The sequence below is a fragment of the Carcharodon carcharias genome, chromosome 3 (assembly GCF_017639515.1).
Source record: "Carcharodon carcharias isolate sCarCar2 chromosome 3, sCarCar2.pri, whole genome shotgun sequence".
In the NCBI taxonomy this organism is placed as follows: Eukaryota; Metazoa; Chordata; class Chondrichthyes; order Lamniformes; family Lamnidae; genus Carcharodon; species Carcharodon carcharias.
This window is the reverse complement of record NC_054469.1, coordinates 4,379,088-4,402,978: the sequence shown is the minus strand read 5'-3', so window position 1 is coordinate 4,402,978 and position 23,891 is coordinate 4,379,088. Positions and strand designations below refer to the sequence as shown.

Below are 23,891 nucleotides of genomic sequence, written 5' to 3'. Positions count from 1 at the left end.
GGTTGTTTTCGTTGGAGCAGAGAAGACTGAGGGGTGACCTGATCGAGGTGTACAAGATTATGAGGGGCATGGACAGGGTGGATAGGGAGCAGCTGTTCCCCTTAGTTGAAGGGTCAGTCACAAGGGGGCATAAGTTCAAGGTGAGGGGCAGGAGGTTTAGGGGGGATGTGAGGAAAAACTTTTTTACCCAGAGGGTGGTGAGGGTCTGGAATGCCTTGTCTGGGAGGGTGGTGGAGGTGGGTTGCCTCACATCCTTTAAAAAGTACCTGGATGAACACTTGGCGCGTCATAACATTCAAGGCTATGGGCCAAGTGCTGGTAAATGGGATTAGGCAGGTAGGTCAGGTGTTTCTCACGTGTCGGTGCAGACTCGATGGGCCGAAGGGCCTCTTCAACACTGTGATTCTGTGAGATCGCCATTCCCCCAAGAGTGGAAACACCTTCTCAAAATCTACCCTGTCAATCCCCCTCAGAATTTTGTACATTTCAAAAAGATGACCCCTCACTCTTCTGAACTCTAATGAATAAAGTACAGAATCACACATCTGGTCCTGGAATCTTATCCACTTTAGGTGCAACCATCTTATCCAATAGCTCCTCATCAATGCAGGGCCAGGTGATGTGTTGTAGTTGCATGGTGTGGGAGCTGGGGGACCCCATTGTGGTTCCTAGTGACAACATCTGTAGCAAGTGTTGGTTACTCGAGGAACTCCGGCTCAGAGTTGATGAGCTGGAGTCTGAGCTTCGGATATTGTGACACATCAGGGAGGGTGAGAGTTACCTGGATGCTGTGTTTCAGGAGACAGTCACAACCCTTAGATTAAGTTTCTTAAATTTGGTCAGAGGTCAGGGACCGGAGGGTGTGACTATGAGTGAGGCAGGTAGAGGGATCCAGGGAGTAACACTGCAGGAGCCTCAGCCCTTGCCCTTATCCGACAGGTTCAAGATTGTTGCTCCCTGTGTGGACGAGAGCGGGGACTGTAGGGAGGAGGAGAAAACTGACCACAGCTCCGTGGTACAGGGAGCCATTCAAGTGGGAGGAGAAAGAGAAATGTAGATGTAATCGGGGATAGTATAGTTAGGGGAATAGATACTGGTCTCTGTAGCCAGGAACGAGAGTCCCAGCGGCTGTGTTGCCTCCCTGGTGCCAGGGTTAAGGATAGCTCATCAGGGCTTCAGAGGAACTAGGAGTTGGAGGGGAAAGATTCAGTTGTCGTGGTCCACATAGGCACCCATGATATAGGTAGAAGAACGAAAGAGGTTCTACTGAGGGAATATGAGCAGCTGGGGGCTAAATTAAAAAGCAGAACTAAAAAGGTAATAATCTCCAGATTACTACCTGAGCCATGAGCTAATTGGCACAGGGTCAATAAGGTTAAAGAGGTCGATGCATGGCTCAAAGGTTGGTGTGGGAGAAATGGGTTTGAATTCATGGGACATTGGCGCCAGTACTGGGGAATGAGGGGGCTCTTCCATTCGGACGAGCTCCACTTGAATCAGGCTGGGACCAGTGTCCTGGCGAATCACATAACTAGGGTTGTGGATTGAGCTTTAAACTAAATAGAGGAGTGGAGGGTTGCATGGAAATATAAATAATCAAAGTTTAAGGAGAGGGTAAGAGTGCAGGTTAGTGACGAGGCTGATTGCTATCAAAAAGTGAAAGGAATGGACAGAGTGTGTGAACACCATATTGCACTAAAGAGTCATATACGAGTAGGGAAAATTGCCAATAGGGCAAACTTAAAGGCTTTGTATCTGAATGCGTGTAGCATTTGGAATAAAACTAATGAGTTAACAGTGCAAACAAAGATAAATAGGTATGATTTGGTGGTGATTACTGGGACGTGGTTACAGGGAGAACAGGCTTGGGAGTGGTCAATCCAAGGGCACTCAGTGCTTCGGAAGGATAGGCAGGATAGAAAAGGAGGTGGTGTAGCTTTGTTAGTAAAGGAAGAGATCAGTGCTATAGTGAGGAATGATATAGGCACTGGAGAGCAAGATGTAGAGTCAGTCTGGGTAGAAATAAGAAATAGCAAGGGAAAGAAGTCCCTGGTGGGATTAATCTATAGGTCCCCAAACAATAGTTCAGCAGTAGGGCACAGTATAACCCAGGAAATACTGGCAGCATGTAAGAAAGGCACAGCAATAATCATGGGTGACTTTAATATGCATAAAGACTGGATGAAACAAATTGGCAAGGGTAGCCTCGAGGGAGAATTTATAGAGTGTATTAGAGATTGTTTCTTGGAGCAATATGTTGTGGAACCAACCAGGGAGCAGACTATTCTGGATTTGTTTTGTGTAATGAGATGGGATTAATTAATGATCTCATAGTAAAGAATCCTCTAGGGAAGAGTGATCATAACATACTAGAATTTCAAGTTCAGTTTGAGAGCGAGAAACTTGAGTCCCACACTAGTGTTCTGGAGGTAAACAAAGGTAACTACATAGGCTTGAGGGCAGATTTGGCCCTAGTGGACTGGGCAGGAAGACTACAATGTAGGATTGTTGATGAACAATGGCAGATATTTAAGGAGATATTCAATTCCTCCCAAGTAAAATAGATTCCAAAGAGGAAGAAAGATGGTAAGAGGGGGAAAGAGTATCCATGGCTAAGCAAGGAAGTTAAAGATAACATAAAGGCAAAAACTAAGGCATACCAAATTGCAAAAGGTCAGTGGCAGGCTGGAAGATTGGGAAACTTTTAAAGATCAACGAAGGGTTACTGAAAAAAATAATAAAAAGAGCAAAGGTAAATTATGAAAGAAAACTAGCGTAAAATGTAAAAACTGATAGCAAAAGCTGCTACAAGTATATAAAAGGACAGAGAGTAGCTAAAGTCTAGGGAGTTAATAGTGGGGATCGCAGAAATGGCAGAGACGCTTAGTCAATATTTGGCCTCAGTTTTCACAGTGGAGGACACTAGTACCACCCCAATAGTAACAGGTAGTGCAGAGGGTATAGAGAAGGAGGGACTTAGAACAATCACCATCACTAGAGAAAAAGTACTGAGCAAACTGTTGGGATTAAAGGGTGACAAGTCCCCAGGACCTGATGGCCTACATCCCAGGGTCTTAAAGGAAGTGACAGTGGAGATATTGGATGCATTGGCTGTAATATTCCAAAATTAACTGGATTCTGGAAAGGTTCCAGTGGACTGGAAAAATGCTAATTTAACGCCCTTATTCACAAAGGGGAGGAGGCAGAATGTCGAAAACTATAGACCAGTTAGTTTCACGTCTGTCATTGGGAAATTGTTGCAATCCATTGTTAAGGAAGTAGTAATGGGACATTTGGAAAGTCAAAATGCAATCCATCAGAGTCAGCATGGTTTTATGAAGAGTAAATCATGTTTGACTAATTTGCTAGAGTTCTTTGAAGATGTGACAAGCAAAGTGGATAATGGGGATCCTGTAGATGTAGTATATCTGGACTTCCAGAAGGCCTTTGATAAGGTGCTGCACAAAAGATTAATACACAAGATAAGATCACACGGAGTTAGGGGTAATATATTAGCTTGGATAGAGGATTGGCTAACCAACAGAAAGCAGAGAGTTGGGGTAAATGGGTCTTTTTCTGGTTGGCAAGCTGTAACTAGTGGGGTGCCACAGGGTTTGGTCCTTGGGCCCCAACTATTTACAATCTATAGTAATTGGATTCAGGGATAGAAGGTCCTATAGCTAAATTTGCAGATGACACCAAAATAGGTGGGAAAGTAAGTTGCAATGAGGAGATAAGAAATTTACAAATGGATATGGACAGGTTAGGTGAATGGGCCAAAATCTGGCAGATGGAGTTTAACGGGATAAGTGTGAGGTTATGTTCAGGGTTACCTGCCTCTATTTTGACTACAATCTCTCACCTGTTCGCTGTGCTATGTGCACGTAGCTCCCTTCTGTTGTAGTAGATGATTTTTCTGATGAATGACAAACACGGGCAAATTGGTTGTGTTTTCCACAGGCTTTGCCCTGTTTCCCAGTAACAGGCCACTCTGTCCAGTGTGGGCAAGTAAACACCACCGTTGTCTGGACAAGTCACACCTCAGCTTGTGAACCTGTTGTGTTTTCCTCTCATGTTAGCGATGAACAGTGTTTACACCAGGTAAGCTTGGATTGTGGATTTTACACAAGAACATAAGAAATAGGAGCAGGAATTAGACCATTTGGCCCCTCAAGCCTGTCCTGCCTTTCAATAAGATCATGGCTGATCTTCCCCAGGCTTCAACCCCTCTTTCGTGCCAGCTCCTCATAGCCCTCCACTCCCCCAGATTTCCAAAATCTATCTACCTCCTCTTTAAATACTTTCAGTGATCTGGCCTCTATAACTCTCTGGGGTAGAGAATTCCAGATATTCACTGCCCTCTGGGAGAAGAAATAACTTCACATCTCAGTTTTAAATGAGTGTCACCTTGTCCTGTAACTACGTTCCCTAGTTCGAGATTCCCCCACGAGTGGAAACATCTTCTCAACATCTACCCTTTCAAGCACCCTCAGAATCACCCCTCACTCTTCTAAACTCTAATGAATAAAGGCCTAACCTGTTTAGCCGTTCTTGATAAGTCAAACCCTTCATCCCAGGAATCAGCCTAGTGAATCTCTGTTGAACTGCCTCCAATTGCAGAATAACATTTCCAAAATACGGGGACCAAAACTGTCCACAGTGCTTCAGGTGCGGCCTCACCAACCCCTTGTACAGTTGTAACAAGACTTCCCTATTTTTAAACTCTGACCCCCTAGTGAAACAGGCCAAAATTCCATTTGCTGCCTTAAGAACTTGCTGTACCTGCATGCTAACTTTTTGGGCTGAATCTTGGGCTTGGTGAGCAGGGGAGGGGTCGTTCACCGAGGTGTAAAATGCCGCAAGGAGATGTCGAGCGAGCTTCCCAACCTCACTGTGCCTCATTTAGATTTTCAGTTTGGCTGCTGCAGAGCCGACTCAACTGCACACCCGCCGAACTGTCAAAGGCTTATTAAGGCCATTTAACTAACAACTCAAATAATTAACGGATTACATTGAAAACCATTTCAAAATCCCAACTGATTATTTACACAAGGTACGATGTACACAGTAAACTCTCCTCTGGTTGGAGTCATACCTAGCACAAAGGAAGATGGTTGTGGTTGATGGAGGTCCGTCATCTCAGCTCCAGGACATCACTGCAGGAGTTCCTCAGGGTAGTGACCTCAACCCAACCATCTTCAGCTGCTTCATCAATGACCTTCCTTCCATCATAAGGTCAGAGGTGGGGTTGTTCGCTGATGATTGCAGAGTGTTCAGCACCATTCATGACTCCTCAGATACTGAAGCAGTCCATGTCCAAATGCAGCATCACCTGGATAAGGATAGGTCTGGGAAGAGTGTCCTGCAGTCAGTCTTGCTGAAAATGACAGAAGTGACATCAAAAGACAGCGGGAGAGAGTGGCGGAGAGATCAGAACCAGCGTGATAGCGGGGATACTTCAAAAAGTGATGTCAGCCCAAAGCTGATTGGTGAGTAGTGGGGATGTGTTTTTCTCTAGTTTTTTCTCCAGTTTAAAATAGATTAATTTAAGGAAAAGTAAGAGTTCTAGTTTTTATTTAAAGTACATAAATAATTTATCATTTATTTACTGTATTTAACTTAAAGTAAGGGTTTTATTTTAAAGAGGCATGGCAAGGCAGCTCAGTCCCATGTTATGTACCGCCTGCAATATGTGGGAAGTCCTAGATGCTCCTTAACGTGCGCAGGAAGTGCCACCGGCTGCAGCTACTTGAGCTCCGGGTTTTGCAGCTTGAGCGGCACCTGGAGGCACTGAGGGACATCCGCAGCTGACGGAAGTGCAGACAGAGAATGGGTGACCAGCAGTCAGAAGAAAGGGGCCAGGCAGGTAGTCAGAAAATCCCCAGGGTGCATCTCGCTCGGGAACCATTTTTCTGTGTTGGAGAATGGTGAGAGTGACAGTTCCTCTGGGGAGTGCCGCCACACTCACGGCGCTGTGAGTGGCTCAGCTGTATGGGGGGGGAGGACACAGTGGGGAAGAGCAATAGTGGTAGGAGACTTGATAGTAAGGGGAACAGACAGGCGTTTCTGCAGCCATAGATTCAGGACTCCAGGTGCCAGGGTGCAGGATGACACTGAACAGCTGCAGGTCATTCTAAGGTGGGAGGGCAAACAGATATGTTGGTACCAACGGCAAAGGTAGAAAGAGGGATGAGGTCCTGCAAGCAGAATTTAGGGATCTGGGAAGCAGATTAAAAACCAGGACCTGAATGGTTGTAATCACGGTATAGAAGTAGGAGATTAGTCCTGATGAATGAATGGCTGGTGAGATGGTGCAGAAGGGAGGGCTTTAGTTTTCTGGAACATGGGGCCCGCTTCTGGGGGGCAGTGGGACCTGAACCGGAATGTGACCAACATCATTTTGGGGAGGTTTGCTATTGCTTTTGGGGAGGGTTTCAAATAACTTGGCAGGGGGGTGGGATCCTGAGAGGAGGTTCAGCAGCGGGAGAAGCACAGTCAAATTTAGAAGCAAGAGCAAGTGAGTCTGGAAGGCAGAGAAATGATAGGCCAGTTAAGGCACATGGAGTTTGGCATGTTTGGATGGTATTTATTTTAATGCAAAGAGTCTGACAAGTCAGGCAGATGAGTTGAGGGCACAAATGAACACATGGAAGTATGATGTGATTGCTGTCACAGAGACATGGTTGAGAGAGGGCCAGGATTGGCAGCTCAATATTCCAGGATATAGGGTCTTCAGGCGAGGCAGGGAAGGAGGTAAAAGAGGAGGGGGTATCACAATATTGATCAAGGAATCAATATTGAAGCAGTCATGAGGGATGACATCTTAGAAGGCTCTTCAAATGAAGCCATATGTGTAGAACTTAAAAACAAATAAGGAGCAATCACATTGCTGGGGGTGTACTATAGGCCCTAAAACAGTCAGAGAGAAATAGAAGAACAGGTATGTAGGCAAATGTTAGAGAAGTGTAAAAATAATAGGGTAATATTAGTGGAGGATTTGAAATTGCCCAACATTCATTGGGTTAGTCATAGTGTGAAAGGTTTAGAGGGAGCAGAATTCTTAAAATACATCCAGAAGAGCATTTTAAGCCAGTACGTAGAAGGTCCAACAAGAGAGGGGTGGACCTGGACTTAATTTTAGAGAGTGAAGCCGGGCAAATGGTAGAGGTATCAGTGGGGAACATTTTGCAGATAGTGATCATAACTCTGTTAGATTCAAAGTTGTTATGGAAAAGGACCAGCTTTTGCCAGAAATCAGAGTTCTAAATTGGGGGAAGGTGATTTTAACACGATCAGATATGATTTGACCAGAGTGGACTGTGAGCAGCTACTTTTAGGTAAATCTGTGTCAGAGCAGTGGGACTCAGTCAAGAAGGAAATAGGGAGAGTACAGGGCCAACATATTTCAGTAAAGACAAAGGGTGGGACCAACAAATCCAGGGGACCTTGTATGTTGAGGAATATACAGGATTGGATAAAGAGAAAAAGGGAGGCTTATGGCAGATACCGAGGGCTCAAAACAGCGGAAGCCCTAGAGGAGTATAGAATGTGTAGGGGGGACCTTGAAAAGGAAATTAGGAGAGCAAAAAGGAGGCATGAAAAAGCATTGGCAGGTAAAATAAAGGAAAATCCAAAGTTAGTTTACAAGCACATTAAGAGTAAGAGGATAATTAGGGAAAGAGTAGGGCCAATGAAGGACCAGATTGGTAATTTGTGTGTGGAGCTGGAAGATGTAGGAAGGGTTCTAAACGAGTACTTTGTGTTGGTGTTCATAAATGAGAGGGACGACGTTGATATGCAAATCAGGCAGAAGGACTGTGATATAATTAAAGAAATTAGCATAGAAAGGGAGGAGCTTCTAAATGGTCTGGCAGGCTTAAAATAGATAAATCTCCAGGCTGAAGGGTTCTCTAAATTCCCACATTTTTCATATCATCAACTAGGATATGACTTTTGGACTTTTATGTCAAAGGACCCAACTGCTGAGTTAAATGTAAAACTCTGCAGACAGGAGGCTAGGTCCATGAAGGCCTGGGACTGGACATGCCCGCGCTTGTTGGCTGCAGTGTGGTTTGCTGCCTGACACCAGACAATGAGAGGAGACAGAATACGCATTCTTCCCTTTAAAACAATCAACCCAGAGAAAGACTTTCATCTTACACAAAACTAAAGCCCTTCACAATCTTGCATAAATAATCTCTACTAACCACCAAGGCAGGAAGGCAGCAATCAATGCAATTATCCAGACTCCACATATACAATAGCCTTCAGTTAAAGACTAGTTACGGGGACAGGAAGACAATGATAAACATCACGCGACCCCATTATAAACAACGAGACAACAATCACCTGAAGAAGCCCACCAAAATCAGACAAAGAACTAACCTGGATTCCGATAAGAAATTCAAAAAACAGTATAACTGGGCCAACAGTTACGAAAGAGGATGGAGAGAGAAACCAGCTAGCACTTGTGGGTGAGCAGTTTTTGGAGCAGTTGAAACAAAGTTTAAGCAGGGAGAGGTAGCTGGGAAGCGGAGGAAGGACATCTGGGGGTTTGCAGGACCGCAGGCAACATCACAGCGAGAGACACAGGGTGGCAGGCTCAACCGAAGACAACAAGGCCACAACCGCAGCCCTCCACGAAGATCGACAACCCACAACCGCGCCCTTCACCCAACTGAAGAACCTTCACATATTCCACAGACCAGGAACCTAAAAACTGCAACCGGCTTACCTGGCTGGATTTCAAACTGTCAAGGAACCCTGGTTGGTGAGCATGACCCCTGACCTCTCCTAGTTCAATTGAGTTCGGTTTAGGGGGTGGGACAAGGGTAAGGGGATAAGTAGCGTGATTTTCCCTCTTATGTCATGTGTTCCCCATTCTTAACTAAGTGTACTTTGTAAGTCTATATAATGTCAGTGTAATCCCTAATGTTCAAAGTTCATTTGTGACTTCAATAAACTCAGTTTTTTTCTTGCACCAAAAGCAGTTGTCTGCTGCACTTTGTCACAACCCCCATATAAGTCCAAGGTCTAGAACCCAGGGAATGGGAGCAATTTGGACCGCTCAGAAGTCAGAGGTGAAGCTGACACACGACACCACCCCCTACAAAGCCTGGATGAAATGTCTCCCAGGCTGTTGAGTGAGGCAAGGGAGGAGATAGCAGGGGCGTTGGCAATAATTTTCAATACCTCTCTGACCACAGGAGAGGTGCCAGAGGACTGGAAGACAGCCAATGTGGTACCAATATTCAAGAAGGGAGGAAGGGATAAAGCAGGGAACCACAAGCCAGCCAGTCTAAACCCAGTAGTTGGGAATCTTTTGGAAGCAATTCTGAGGGACAGAATTAATCTACACTTGGAGAGGCAGGGATTAATCAAGTACAATCAGCATGGATTTGTTCAGGGGAGGTCATGTCTGAACAATTTGATTGAACTTTTCGAAGAGGTGACCAGGTGAGTAGATGAGGACAATGCATTTGACGTGGTCTACTTGGTCTTCAGCAAGGCTTTTGATAAGGTCCCGCGTGGGAGACTGATAACGAAGTTAAGAGCCCATGGGATCCAAGGCATTTGGCAAATTGGATCCTGAATTACCTGAGTGGCAGGAATCAGAGGGTGAAGGTCAAGGGTTGTTTTTGTGACTGGATGCCTGTGTCCAGTGAGGTTCCACAGGGATCGGTGTTGGGTCACTTGCTGTTTGTGGTACAGAAAAACGATTTAGACTTGAATGTAAGAGGGTTTATCAGTAAGTTTGCGGATGACATAAAAATTGGTGGGGTGATAAATAGTGCGGAAAATAGCCTTGGATTACAGGAGGAAATATTCGGGCTGGTCAGATGGACTGATCAGTGGGAAATGGAATTCAATCCGGATAAGTGTGAGGTGATGCACTTTGGCAGGACAAACAAAGCACAGGAATACAGGATGACTCATAGGACCCTGGGAAGTACCGAGGATCAGAGGGAACTTAGTGTGCATGTCCACCGGTCCCTTAAGATAGCGGGGCAGGTAGATAAGATGGTTAAGAAGGCATATGGGATACTTGCCTTTGTTAGCTGAGGCATAGAATATAAGAGCAGGGAGGTTATGCTGGAACTGTATAAAATGCTGGTTAGGCCACAGCTAGAGTACTGCGTGCAGTTCTGGAATCCGCATTATAGGAAGGATGTGATTGTACTAGAGAGAGTGCAGAGGAGATTTATCAGGATGTTGCCTGGGCTGGAGAGTTTTAGTTATGAGGAGCGATTGGATAGACTGGGGTTATTTTCCCTGGAGCAGAGGAGGTTGAGAGGGGACAAGATTGTGGTGTATAAATTTTGAGGGGCACAGATAGGGTAGACAGGAAGGAACTTTTCCCCTTGGTGGAGGGATCAATAACCAGGGGGCATACATTTAAGGTAAGGGGTAGGAGGTTTAGAGGGGATGTGAGGAAGAGTTTTTACACCCAGAGGGTGGTGAGAATCTGGAACTCACTGCCTGAAAGGCTGGTAGAGGCAGAAACCCTCGTAACAATTAAGTATTAGGATGTGCACTTGCGATGCCATGGCATACAAGGCCATGGGCCTAGTGCTGGAATAGGGGATTAGAATAGTTAGGTACTTGTTTGACCGGCGCAGACTCGATGGGCCAAAGGGCCTTTTTCTGTGCTGTAGGCCTCTATGACTCTAATATCCAGGCTTGAGCTGACAAATGGCAAGTAAATTTTGTGCCATACAAGTGTCAGGCAATGTCCATCTCCAACAAGACAGAATCCCACATTCGCCCGTTGTTGTTCAATGGCATTACCATCACTGCATCCCCCACCATCAATATCCTGGGGTACCATTGACCAGAAACTGAACTGGACTAGCCATATAAATTCCGCAGCTACAGGAACAGGTCAGAGGCTAGGAATCATTTGATGAGTAACTCACCTCCGGACTCCTCAAAGCCTGTCCACCATCTACAAGGCACAAGTCAGGAGTGTGATGGAATACTCCCCACTTGTCTAGATGCTTCAAAATTATAGTGCTTTGAGTCTTGAACAGCCGACGCTTTTATTTTCACATGAGGCCTGGTTTATAATAATAGCCAAAGTGCAGCTTCAACAACACTCAAGAAGCTTGACTCCATCAGGACAAAGCAGCCCACTTGATTGGCATCCCATCCACAAACGCTCACTCCCTCCACCTCCGACACACAGTAGCAGCAGTGTGTGTACCATCTACAAGTTGCACTGCAGGAATTCACCAAGGCTCCTTCGACAGCACCTTCCAAACCCAAGACCACTACCATCTAGAAGGACGAGGGCAGCCGATAGATGGGAACACCACCACCTGGAAGTTCCCCTCCAAGTCGCTCACCATCCTGACTTGGAAATATATCGCCATTCCTTCACTGTCGCTGGGTCAAAATCCTGGAACTCCCTCCCTAACAGCACTGTGGATGTACCTACACCACATGGACTACAGCGGTTCAAGAAGGTAGCTCACCACCAATTTCTAAAGGGTAATTAGGGATGGGCAATTAACGCTGGCCTAGCCAGCGATGTCCACATCCCGTGAATGATGTTTTAAAAATGTGTGCAAAAATTTGGCAGATGGAACCTGTCCACTTTGACAGGAAGAATGAAAAAGCAGCACATTATTTCAATGGAGAGAGATTGTAGAACTCTGAGGTACAGAGGGATCTGGGTGTCCTGGCACATGAATCACAAAAAGCTAGTATACAAGTACAGCAAGTGCCTGATTGGTACTTATTGCACAGGCCTTCCCCAACGGAGGCATTGCGTGGTTCACACCAGCTCTCCAGCTGATGGGTACGACCAGTATCACCTGGATTAAAGCCATCCCTCTACCTCACCCTCATAGTGTGTGATTGAAGAGATAGCTAAAATTGTATATAATGGATGTTAGTAATAATTCCAGACAGTCAGTACCTGTTATCCCACTGAGTTTATTCAGCAGACTAATGAACAGAGTGAATGTTATTTCAATAATTCCAATCACTGAAAGCGAAACCCAGTAATTGCAACAATTAAACTGAAAGGGTAAAGAAATCATCATGTAACACAGTGAGTGTCCCCATGACAGAGGGTCTTTCAACATTACAGACTATGTGAGAGAAATCAGATTATTACAGGTCCACTGAACAGAAACCATCATTGTACTCGTGAGTTATTGCAATCCATTTTCATTGCTAACACAAACATAAGAAAGTGTCTTGTATAATTGTACAGAGAGTAACAGACAAATCCCAGAAAAATCTTCAGAGTGGCACCAGGAGCTCTTCATTGCATTTGACTCAGTAAATGACGAGGTTCTATAGATTGTACTCCAAAGATCTGGACGTCCAAGGATCTTCATCACAATCCTGCTATTGCTTCATGATTATATGACTGCAACGGCCTTGCATGGGAGATGTGAACCAGTCACCTTTAACACCTGGGCCACTGTTAAACAAGGCTGTGTGATAACCCACAAACCATTTCTAATCTATCTGACAGCAGCTACTCACCTCATCAAAGGTGAACTGCCCTCAGGTGTGAGTGTTAAATACCGGCTGTATGGAAAACTCTCGAACATCAGTTGCCTCCATTGCAAAACTAAACTGATCACAAAGACTCCCACAAATCAATATAAGTCCTCGTGCACAGAGCATTTGTCATCACCACCATCAGGTTCCATCATGCTTTGAGTCCAAATCTAATCTTAATGATGGAAAGCTAAGGAAACAAAGCCTGCACCCTGGATCCCAGTACCTCATGGGACATCCTGCCTCATGTGTCCAAGGATCTGTGAGTCATGAATCAGGCTAAGGTACAAGAAGACCCATGGTAGAAACTCACAACCTTGGGTGGATGTCATTTGAGTCGGAGCTAACGATGATGATGATGATGCATATCTGTCATTGAGAATAATTCCCGAGTCCCCATCGAGCTGGTTCATGTGGGATTGTGTGTAGTGGTCTCTGTCTGTCCATTTATTCCACATCTAACCTCCTTTGTCTCCTCAGTTCACACAGCCCCTCACACAGGACCCACCTGCCACTCCCACCACAGGCCCAGACAGTAGCTTCTAGTGAACAAGGCTGACCTGCTTTCTGATTGGATGTCATTGGTTGGTCAACTTTCAGTGAAGGTAGGTTCACTATCAGAATGACAATAATTTTCAGTGTTAATTTGTTACAGGTAGAATAGGATGGTGAATAATGATAGTGTTTTCTACACAAATTCTAGTCAAAAAAAGACATCCCCTGAGAACAGCAGCATTGACTCAGGGGCAGAGTATCTGGCAAGGTCAGGGGGAGGTTTATATGGAATGGACACAGAGGGTGACTCCACTATAATTTTCCCAGAAATGACAATTTACAGGAAAATTGTCGGAATCCCAAAGCCCCTTGAAGCGTCTCACTGTGTGTACAACATGCCCAGGGGGAAGGTTATCATACACATGTTGAGCGACATCTCTTGCATCCCGCCAGCCATTTTTCCCCTCCATTAACTGCCTTATTGTCCCTTCATCAATTGGTTTTGGCTCAATGCCATAGGAGGCAACAACATTAACACCATTGAGTCTGAAAAAGTTAAACCAATTAGAACCAATGACACAGTGATTGTCGAATCCAGAGACAGGATTATAGACCCTTACAGACCATTTAACCCAGTCATATTTCTTCACCAAGCTGTTTCTTAAGTAACTTGAACACTCAGCATTATCCCTTCCACCTTTATCTTTTATCATTTTTTCAACATCTATTTTTGCCTGATCCGCAAACTCATTTATGCATCGATCTATCATGGATTTCATTTTACTGTCAACTTCAGCCAATTTTCCATTCCATTCTGTCTTTAATGCTTCTACATCATTCCCAGTGATGGCAGCATGACCCATCAGGGCAATCAGGCCAATACAGAATAGCTCCTTCAGACGGGAGCACAGACCTTCCATGAGACGCCGATTCCTCTGGTCATACCCCATGGCCGTTTCCAGGATGGGTTTGCCAAAGATGGCAGAATATCCCATCACAGCATCAAAGAGAGTGTGGAGGTTCTGGTCACCTTTAGTAGCTTCGAAGTGTGTGAGAAACTCTCGTTTCTCTTTCCCTCGGTACTCTGGTTTTGAGTTCAGGATGTTCATGTACTTCCTGAACTGGTTTTTCAGATTCTCTTCAATGGGGAAGTATTGATTATTGACTGTACTTTGCTCAATCGCCTGAAGCACTTCTTTAATCTGATCTGAAATTACATCTAGCTTGTTCCTGACTATCTGGAACTGCTCCTTCATGTATCTCATCTCCGCGCTCTCCACATTGCCCAGAGCGAGTTTAACAATTGCTGCTGCTAACCCAAAAATAGCACCCACTACTCCGGCTGCAGAGGCTAGCTTTTCCAAACTCTCAACTACTGACATAGCATTTTTCACTTGAACAATTGCATTCACAACCTCAGTGCTGGCTTTTGCCATTTCCAGTGAAGTTATTGCTGTTCCAGCCATCCTGGGGATCAGAGTTCTGTGTTTGGATGGTCACTTCCTTCAGTCGTCCCTGAAAGGAAAAAGTTATCATAGTTTATATGTGACTCTGTAATTTATCAGGGGTGAGAGGAGGAGGCCATTCTGTCTTCGAGCTCACTCCGCCAATCAATGAGATGAAGGCTGCTCTTCTACCTCAACTCCATTTCCCTTCTTTATCCCCTTACATCTTGATGTTTTTAATATGTAGAAATCTATCAATACCTGTCTTGAACATACTCAATGGTTGAACCTCCACAGCCCTGTGGGGCAGAGAACTCCAAATGTTCATCACACCCTGAGCGAAGAAATTCCTCCTCATCTCAGCCCTAAATGACCTGCCCCTTATTCTGATTCTGTGTCGCCTGGTCCTAGACCCTCCAGCAAGGAGAAACATCTTTCCTGCATCTCCCCTCTCAAGCCCTGTAAAAATTTTGTGTGATTGAATGAGATCACCTCTCATCACTAATGTAACCCCCCTGTTTAAGAAGGGACGGAGGCAAATCGGGAAATTACTGGCCGATTAGCCTGATCTCGGTCGTTGTTAAGATTTTAGAGTCCATGATTAAGGACGAGATTTCAGAATACTTGGAAGTGCATGATAAAATCAGGCAAAGTCAGCATGGTTTCATCAAGGGGAGGTCATGCCTGACAAATCTGTTACAATTCTTTGAGGAGTTAATGAGTAGGTTAGACAAAGGAGAGCCAATGGATGTTATCTACTTGGACTTCCAGAAGGCCTTTGACAAGGTGCCGCACAGGAGGCTGCTCAGTAAGATAAGAGCCCATGGTGTTAGAGGCAAGGTACTAGCATGGATAGAAGATTGGCTGTCTGGCAGGAGACAGAGCGTGGGGATAAGGGGGTCCTTCTCAGGATGGCGGCCGGTGACTAGTGGAGTTCCGCAGGGGTCAGTGTTGGGACCACAACTTTTCACTTTATACATTAATGATCTAGATGAAGGAACTGAGGGCATTCTGGCTAAGTTTGCAGATGATACAAAGATAGGTGGAGGGACAGGTAGTATTGAGGAGGTGGGGAGGCTGCAGAAGGATTTGGACAGGTTAGGAGAATGGGCAAAGAAGTGGCAGATGGAATACAACATGGGGAAGTGTGAGGTCATACACTTTGGTAGGAAGAATAGAGGCATAGACTATTTTCTAAATGGGGAGAGAATTCAGAAATCTGGAGTGCAAAGGGACTTGGGAGTCCTAGTCCAGGATTCTCTTAAGGTTAACTTGCAGGTTGAGTCGGTAGTTAGGAAGGCAAATGCAATGTTGGCACTTATTTCTAGAGGACTAGAATATAAAAGCAGGGATGTGCTGCTGAGGCTTTATAAGGCTCTGGTCAGACCACATTTAGAATATTGTGAGCAATTTTGGGCCCCGTATCTCAGGAAGGATGTGCTGGCCCTGGAGAGGGTCCAGAGGAGGTTCACAAGAATGATCCCAGGAATGAAAGGCTTAACATATGAGGAAGGTTTGAGGACTCTGGGTCTATACTCGATGGAGTTTAGAAGGATGAGGGAGGATCTGATTGAAACTTACAGAATACTGAAAGGCCTGGATAGAGTGGACGTGGGGAAGATGTTTCCATTAGTAGGAGAGACTAGGACCCGAGGGCACAGCCTCAGAGTAAAACCTACCCCAGCTCATGTGACAGAGTCACGTGAGGGGACATGTTTTTAACAGTGGTAACTCTCTTATTTTTGAGTTTTTATTCTTCAGCTCCTCGAGGCAGCTCTGCCCCTCAGGGAGATTTCACTGCGCACACCCTGCCGCTGGATCTCCTCCAGCCCCCAACCCCAACAGCACCCCAGGGAGACCGGCTTGTGGTCCAGGCAGTGTGAAATCGTTGTTCACCAGCAGCAGCTACTCCCAGGACTGCCCGACAGGGTAAAAACCCTGTCCCGAGAGTCTCTCTTCCTCACTGGAATGTATCTTTGCTGAATGTTAGAAAGTGTCTCCTTAAATGTCTGACCCAGCCCATAACCTCTTTTCCTCGTTCACTTTAGCCAGCTCGGTCTTTATACCCTTGTAATCACCTTTATTTCACTTTGAATCGAAGAACATGCTCACACTGTGACTTGTTGTGATCTGTGTTAATTGTATAAATTAAGGTTAAGATTCAGGTTCCTTACTGGATAATTACTTGGAGGTATTTAAAGAGATGCTCCTTGACATCGGTGGTGGATTGTAGAGTTACGAGCTATACGTTAGTAGTTTCACTTTGTAACTAAATCTAAAGCGGGGTAAGGATTGGCTTCTACTGTTCTCCTTCACATCCTGGCTGTTACAAATTTAACAATCTGGAACGTACTGCCTGAAAAAACAGTGGAAGCAAATTCCATGGTAACTTTATAAAGGGATTTGGATAAACAGTGCAAGAGGAGAAATTTGACGGGCTATGGAAAAGGAACAGGGGTAGGATTAAGTGGATAGCTCTTTCAAAGAGTCAGCTTAGGCAGGGTGGGTCCAATGCCTTCCCCATGTGTTTCTGAAGCCTAGAATTCCCTCCCTCCAACCCATTTGCTTCTGAGAGGCTCCAGTCACCGTTTTTACAAGATCGGATTGGGATTGATAAAGTAAAAATGCTATTCCAGAATGATATATGGGGGAAATTGATTGTGAACACAATAACTGGTTGATAAACAAAATTACTGAATTATTTCAAAAATAATTAGATATAAAACCTGTGCCTTTTGGAACTCTGTAGAGCTTGAGATCTTCTCTCTTGAACAGTCTCCCAGATGGGTCTTCTGTCTAAACCATTAACTGTAGGGCAGAGAGACAGATCAGAGTCTTTTTATATCTTTTAGATACAGGCAGATGTCAATGTGTAACATATCTGTGTGCAAAGTCCTATTTTATTGGATGTAGCTGCCTTTGATCCAAGTTTGAGATATTGGTGCCTCCCTAATACTTGGGGTCTATTTCCTGTTTCTATGAATGCAGTCTGTGTGACAGGCATTGCAGGAAATGTTGACACATTAAACAACATTTCATCTTTATGGTTAATGAGGTCTCTTTGCAGGTATCACACTCAAATTAATCATTGGATAAAAGCCGGCTACACACAGTACAAGAGGACTTTGTTCACAGAGATATGTTACTGCGCCCGCTCCCACTCAGCACCCCCTGGCGGGGAGAAAATTCTCCCCCAAGTTTCCTGAATACAACATAAGATCCAAAGAGTCACAAGTGCCATTTTGACACCTGGAAAGAACAGAGATCCCATTCTGGTCCCGGGATATTGTCCTGTGTTATACACCACCTCCCATTACTCAGAGTCGCCAATGTTTCAATCCACTCTCACTTACATTTTTGTAGCATGTGGAACTCACCTCATTGCATCTAACCCCACCAACAGCTATTTCATGTCTATCTTACCAAACCGTCTCATAGGGCAGAGTTTAATGTGCACAGTGATCAGCCTGTCCACCATATCGAAAGCCAATGAAAACTCCACCAGGGGCCTTCCTCGACTGTAAGCCAGTTTAATGCCATGTATCTCATCTGGTCCTGGAATCTTATCCACTTTAGGTGCAACCATCTTATCCAATAGCTCCTCATCAATGCAGGGCCAGGCAATGTGTTGTAGCTGCATTGTGTGGGAGCTGGGGGACTCCATTGTGGTTCCTAGTGACCACATCTGTAGCAAGTGTTGGTTACTTGAGGAACTCCGGCTCAGAGTTGATGAGCTGGAGTCTGAGCTTCGGATATTGTGACACATCAGGGAGGGGTTGTACATAGGGCTATAAACTAAATAGTGCGGGGCAGGGTTTAGTTGCATGGAAATATAAAAAATCAAAGTTTAAGGAGAGGGTAAGAGTGCAGGTTAGTGACGAGGCTGATTGCTACCAAAAAGTGAAAGGAAGGGACAGAGTGTGTGAATGCCATGTTGCACCAAAGAATCGTATAGGAGTGGGGAAAATTGACAACAGGGCAAACTTAAAGGCTTTGTATCTGAATGTGCGTAGCATTCGGAATAAAACTAATGAATTAACAGTGTAAATAGAGATAAATAGGTATGATTTGGTGGTGATTACTGGGACGTGGTTACAGGGAGAACAGGTTTGGGAGTTGAATATCCAGCGGTACACAGTGTATTGGAAGGATAGGCAGGAGGAAAAGGAGGTGGTGTAACTTTGTTAGTAAAGGAAGAGATCAGTGCTATAGTGAAAATAGCACCCACTACTCCGGCTGCAGAGGCTAGCTTTTCCAAACTCTCAACTACTGACATAGCATTTTTCACTTGAACAATTGCATTCACAACCTCAGTACTGGCTTTTGCCATTTCCAGTGAAGTTATTGCTGTTCCAGCCATCCTGGGGATCAGAGTTCTGTGTTTGGATGGTCACTTCCTTCAGTCGTCCCTGAAAGGAAAAAGTTATCATAGTTTATATGTGACTCTGTAATTTATCAGGGGTGAGAGGAGGAGGCCATTCTGTCTTCGAGCTCACTCCGCCAATCAATGAGATGAAGGCTGCTCTTCTACCTCAACTCCATTTCCCTTCTTTATCCCCTTACATCTTGATGTTTTTAATATGTAGAAATCTATCAATACCTGTCTTGAACATACTCAATGGTTGAACCTCCACAGCCCTGTGGGGCAGAGAACTCCAAATGTTCATCACACCCTGAGCGAAGAAATTCCTCCTCATCTCAGCCCTAAATGACCTGCCCCTTATTCTGATTCTGTGTCGCCTGGTCCTAGACCCTCCAGCAAGGAGAAACATCTTTCCTGCATCTCCCCTCTCAAGCCCTGTAAAAATTTTGTGTGATTGAATGAGATCACCTCTCATCACTAATGTAACCCCCCTGTTTAAGAAGGGACGGAGGCAAATCGGGAAATTACTGGCCGATTAGCCTGATCTCGGTCGTTGTTAAGATTTTAGAGTCCATGATTAAGGACGAGATTTCAGAATACTTGGAAGTGCATGATAAAATCAGGCAAAGTCAGCATGGTTTCATCAAGGGGAGGTCATGCCTGACAAATCTGTTACAATTCTTTGAGGAGTTAATGAGTAGGTTAGACAAAGGAGAGCCAATGGATGTTATCTACTTGGACTTCCAGAAGGCCTTTGACAAGGTGCCGCACAGGAGGCTGCTCAGTAAGATAAGAGCCCATGGTGTTAGAGGCAAGGTACTAGCATGGATAGAAGATTGGCTGTCTGGCAGGAGACAGAGCGTGGGGATAAGGGGGTCCTTCTCAGGATGGCGGCCGGTGACTAGTGGAGTTCCGCAGGGGTCAGTGTTGGGACCACAACTTTTCACTTTATACATTAATGATCTAGATGAAGGAACTGAGGGCATTCTGGCTAAGTTTGCAGATGATACAAAGATAGGTGGAGGGACAGGTAGTATTGAGGAGGTGGGGAGGCTGCAGAAGGATTTGGACAGGTTAGGAGAATGGGCAAAGAAGTGGCAGATGGAATACAACATGGGGAAGTGTGAGGTCATACACTTTGGTAGGAAGAATAGAGGCATAGACTATTTTCTAAATGGGGAGAGAATTCAGAAATCTGGAGTGCAAAGGGACTTGGGAGTCCTAGTCCAGGATTCTCTTAAGGTTAACTTGCAGGTTGAGTCGGTAGTTAGGAAGGCAAATGCAATGTTGGCACTTATTTCTAGAGGACTAGAATATAAAAGCAGGGATGTGCTGCTGAGGCTTTATAAGGCTCTGGTCAGACCACATTTAGAATATTGTGAGCAATTTTGGGCCCCGTATCTCAGGAAGGATGTGCTGGCCCTGGAGAGGGTCCAGAGGAGGTTCACAAGAATGATCCCAGGAATGAAAGGCTTAACATATGAGGAAGGTTTGAGGACTCTGGGTCTATACTCGATGGAGTTTAGAAGGATGAGGGAGGATCTGATTGAAACTTACAGAATACTGAAAGGCCTGGATAGAGTGGACGTGGGGAAGATGTTTCCATTAGTAGGAGAGACTAGGACCCGAGGGCACAGCCTCAGAGTAAAACCTACCCCAGCTCATGTGACAGAGTCACGTGAGGGGACATGTTTTTAACAGTGGTAACTCTCTTATTTTTGAGTTTTTATTCTTCAGCTCCTCGAGGCAGCTCTGCCCCTCAGGGAGATTTCACTGCGCACACCCTGCCGCTGGATCTCCTCCAGCCCCCAACCCCAACAGCACCCCAGGGAGACCGGCTTGTGGTCCAGGCAGTGTGAAATCGTTGTTCACCAGCAGCAGCTACTCCCAGGACTGCCCGACAGGGTAAAAACCCTGTCCCGAGAGTCTCTCTTCCTCACTGGAATGTATCTTTGCTGAATGTTAGAAAGTGTCTCCTTAAATGTCTGACCCAGCCCATAACCTCTTTTCCTCGTTCACTTTAGCCAGCTCGGTCTTTATACCCTTGTAATCACCTTTATTTCACTTTGAATCGAAGAACATGCTCACACTGTGACTTGTTGTGATCTGTGTTAATTGTATAAATTAAGGTTAAGATTCAGGTTCCTTACTGGATAATTACTTGGAGGTATTTAAAGAGATGCTCCTTGACATCGGTGGTGGATTGTAGAGTTACGAGCTATACGTTAGTAGTTTCACTTTGTAACTAAATCTAAAGCGGGGTAAGGATTGGCTTCTACTGTTCTCCTTCACATCCTGGCTGTTACAAATTTAACAATCTGGAACGTACTGCCTGAAAAAACAGTGGAAGCAAATTCCATGGTAACTTTATAAAGGGATTTGGATAAACAGTGCAAGAGGAGAAATTTGACGGGCTATGGAAAAGGAACAGGGGTAGGATTAAGTGGATAGCTCTTTCAAAGAGTCAGCTTAGGCAGGGTGGGTCCAATGCCTTCCCCATGTGTTTCTGAAGCCTAGAATTCCCTCCCTCCAACCCATTTGCTTCTGAGAGGCTCCAGTCACCGTTTTTACAAGATCGGATTGGGATTGATAAAGTAAAAATGCTATTCCAGAATGATATATGGGGGAAATTGATTGTGAACACAATAACTGGTTGATAAACAAAATTACTGAATTATTTCAAAAATAATTAGATATAAAACCTGTGCCTTTTGGAACTCTGTAGAGCTTGAGATCTTCTCTCTTGAACAGTCTCCCAGATGGGTCTTCTGTCTAAACCATTAACTGTAGGGCAGAGAGACAGATCAGAGTCTTTTTATATCTTTTAGATACAGGCAGATGTCAATGTGTAACATATCTGTGTGCAAAGTCCTATTTTATTGGATGTAGCTGCCTTTGATCCAAGTTTGAGATATTGGTGCCTCCCTAATACTTGGGGTCTATTTCCTGTTTCTATGAATGCAGTCTGTGTGACAGGCATTGCAGGAAATGTTGACACATTAAACAACATTTCATCTTTATGGTTAATGAGGTCTCTTTGCAGGTATCACACTCAAATTAATCATTGGATAAAAGCCGGCTACACACAGTACAAGAGGACTTTGTTCACAGAGATATGTTACTGCGCCCGCTCCCACTCAGCACCCCCTGGCGGGGAGAAAATTCTCCCCCAAGTTTCCTGAATACAACATAAGATCCAAAGAGTCACAAGTGCCATTTTGACACCTGGAAAGAACAGAGATCCCATTCTGGTCCCGGGATATTGTCCTGTGTTATACACCACCTCCCATTACTCAGAGTCGCCAATGTTTCAATCCACTCTCACTTACATTTTTGTAGCATGTGGAACTCACCTCATTGCATCTAACCCCACCAACAGCTATTTCATGTCTATCTTACCAAACCGTCTCATAGGGCAGAGTTTAATGTGCACAGTGATCAGCCTGTCCACCATATCGAAAGCCAATGAAAACTCCACCAGGGGCCTTCCTCGACTGTAAGCCAGTTTAATGCCATGTATCTCATCTGGTCCTGGAATCTTATCCACTTTAGGTGCAACCATCTTATCCAATAGCTCCTCATCAATGCAGGGCCAGGCAATGTGTTGTAGCTGCATTGTGTGGGAGCTGGGGGACTCCATTGTGGTTCCTAGTGACCACATCTGTAGCAAGTGTTGGTTACTTGAGGAACTCCGGCTCAGAGTTGATGAGCTGGAGTCTGAGCTTCGGATATTGTGACACATCAGGGAGGGGTTGTACATAGGGCTATAAACTAAATAGTGCGGGGCAGGGTTTAGTTGCATGGAAATATAAAAAATCAAAGTTTAAGGAGAGGGTAAGAGTGCAGGTTAGTGACGAGGCTGATTGCTACCAAAAAGTGAAAGGAAGGGACAGAGTGTGTGAATGCCATGTTGCACCAAAGAATCGTATAGGAGTGGGGAAAATTGACAACAGGGCAAACTTAAAGGCTTTGTATCTGAATGTGCGTAGCATTCGGAATAAAACTAATGAATTAACAGTGTAAATAGAGATAAATAGGTATGATTTGGTGGTGATTACTGGGACGTGGTTACAGGGAGAACAGGTTTGGGAGTTGAATATCCAGCGGTACACAGTGTATTGGAAGGATAGGCAGGAGGAAAAGGAGGTGGTGTAACTTTGTTAGTAAAGGAAGAGATCAGTGCTATAGTGAGGAATGATACAGGCACTGGAGAGCAAGACGTAGAGTCAGTCTGGGTAGAAATAAGAAATAGCAAGGGAAAGAAGTCCCTGGTGGGAGTAATCTATAGGTCCCCAAGCAGTAGTTTAGCAGTAGGGCACAGTATAACCCAGGAAATACTGGCAGCATGTAAGAAAGGCACAGCAATAATTATGGGTGATTTTAATATGCATAAAGACTGGATGAAACAAATTGACAAGGGTAGCCTTGAGGGAGAGTTCACAGAGTGTATTAGAGATTGTTTCTTGGAGCAATATGTTGTGGAACCAACCAGGGAGCAGGCTATTCTGGATTTGGTTTTGTGCAATGAGATGGGATTAATTAATGATCTCATAGTAAAGGATCCTCTAGGGAAGAGTGATCATAGCATGATAGAATTTCAAGTTCAGTTTGAGAGCGATAAAATGGAGTCCCACACTAGTGTTCTGGAGTTAAACAAAGGTAACTACATAGGCATGAGGGCAGATTTGGCCCTAGTGGACTGGGCAGGAAGACTACAAGTTAGGATAGTTGATGAACAATGGCAGATATTTAAGGAGATATTCAATTCCTCCCAAGTAAAATACATTCCAAAGAGGAAGAAAGATGGTAAGAGGGGGAAAGAGTATCCATGGCTAAGCAAGGAAGTTAAAGATAACATAAAGGCAAAAACTAAGACATACCAAATTGCAAAGGTCAGTGGCAGGCTGGAAGATTGGGAAACTTTTAAAGATCAACAAAGGGTTACTGAAAAAAATAATAAAAAGAGCAAAGGTAAATTATGAAAGAAAACTAGCGCAAAATGTAAAAACTGATAGCAAAAGCTGCTACAAGTATATAAAAGGACAGAGAGTAGCTAAAGTCTAGGGAGTTAA

General features: G+C 44.7%; 1 protein-coding gene across 2 annotated transcripts; it reads right to left on the bottom strand.

Moving 5' to 3' along the window:
• Nucleotides 1-11,921: 11,921 nt before the first annotated feature.
• LOC121276386 (protein rapunzel-like) lies at nt 11,922-21,599 on the bottom strand. 2 transcript variants are annotated; one of them, XM_041184729.1, is made up of 3 exons: nt 21,522-21,599; nt 18,681-18,865; nt 11,922-14,341 (listed from the first exon to the last, which is right to left on the bottom strand). In XM_041184729.1, the coding sequence occupies exons 2-3, from the start codon at nt 18,814-18,816 to the stop codon at nt 13,293-13,295; spliced, it is 1,185 nt and encodes a 394-aa protein (XP_041040663.1). In that variant the 5' UTR covers nt 18,817-18,865; nt 21,522-21,599; the 3' UTR covers nt 11,922-13,292. The 2 variants fall into 2 exon arrangements, with proteins under 2 accessions (XP_041040663.1, XP_041040662.1); XM_041184728.1 differs by lacking the exons at nt 18,681-18,865; nt 21,522-21,599 and adding an exon at nt 17,183-17,259 and having other exon boundaries at nt 11,922-14,525.
• Between the last annotated feature and the right edge of the window lie 2,292 nt (nt 21,600-23,891).

What these genes read in the sequence shown, in the direction of transcription:
- LOC121276386 (XM_041184729.1), bottom strand. Translation starts at nt 18,816, where the DNA reads ATGGCTGGAACAGCAATAACTTCACTGGAAATGGCAAAAGCCAGTACT. An exon ending in CTCTGCAGCCGGAGTAGTGG is followed by an intron (nt 14,342 to 18,680) that starts GTGCTATTTTCA and finishes CCGGAGTAGTGG; the next exon opens with GTGCTATTTTTGGGTTAGCA.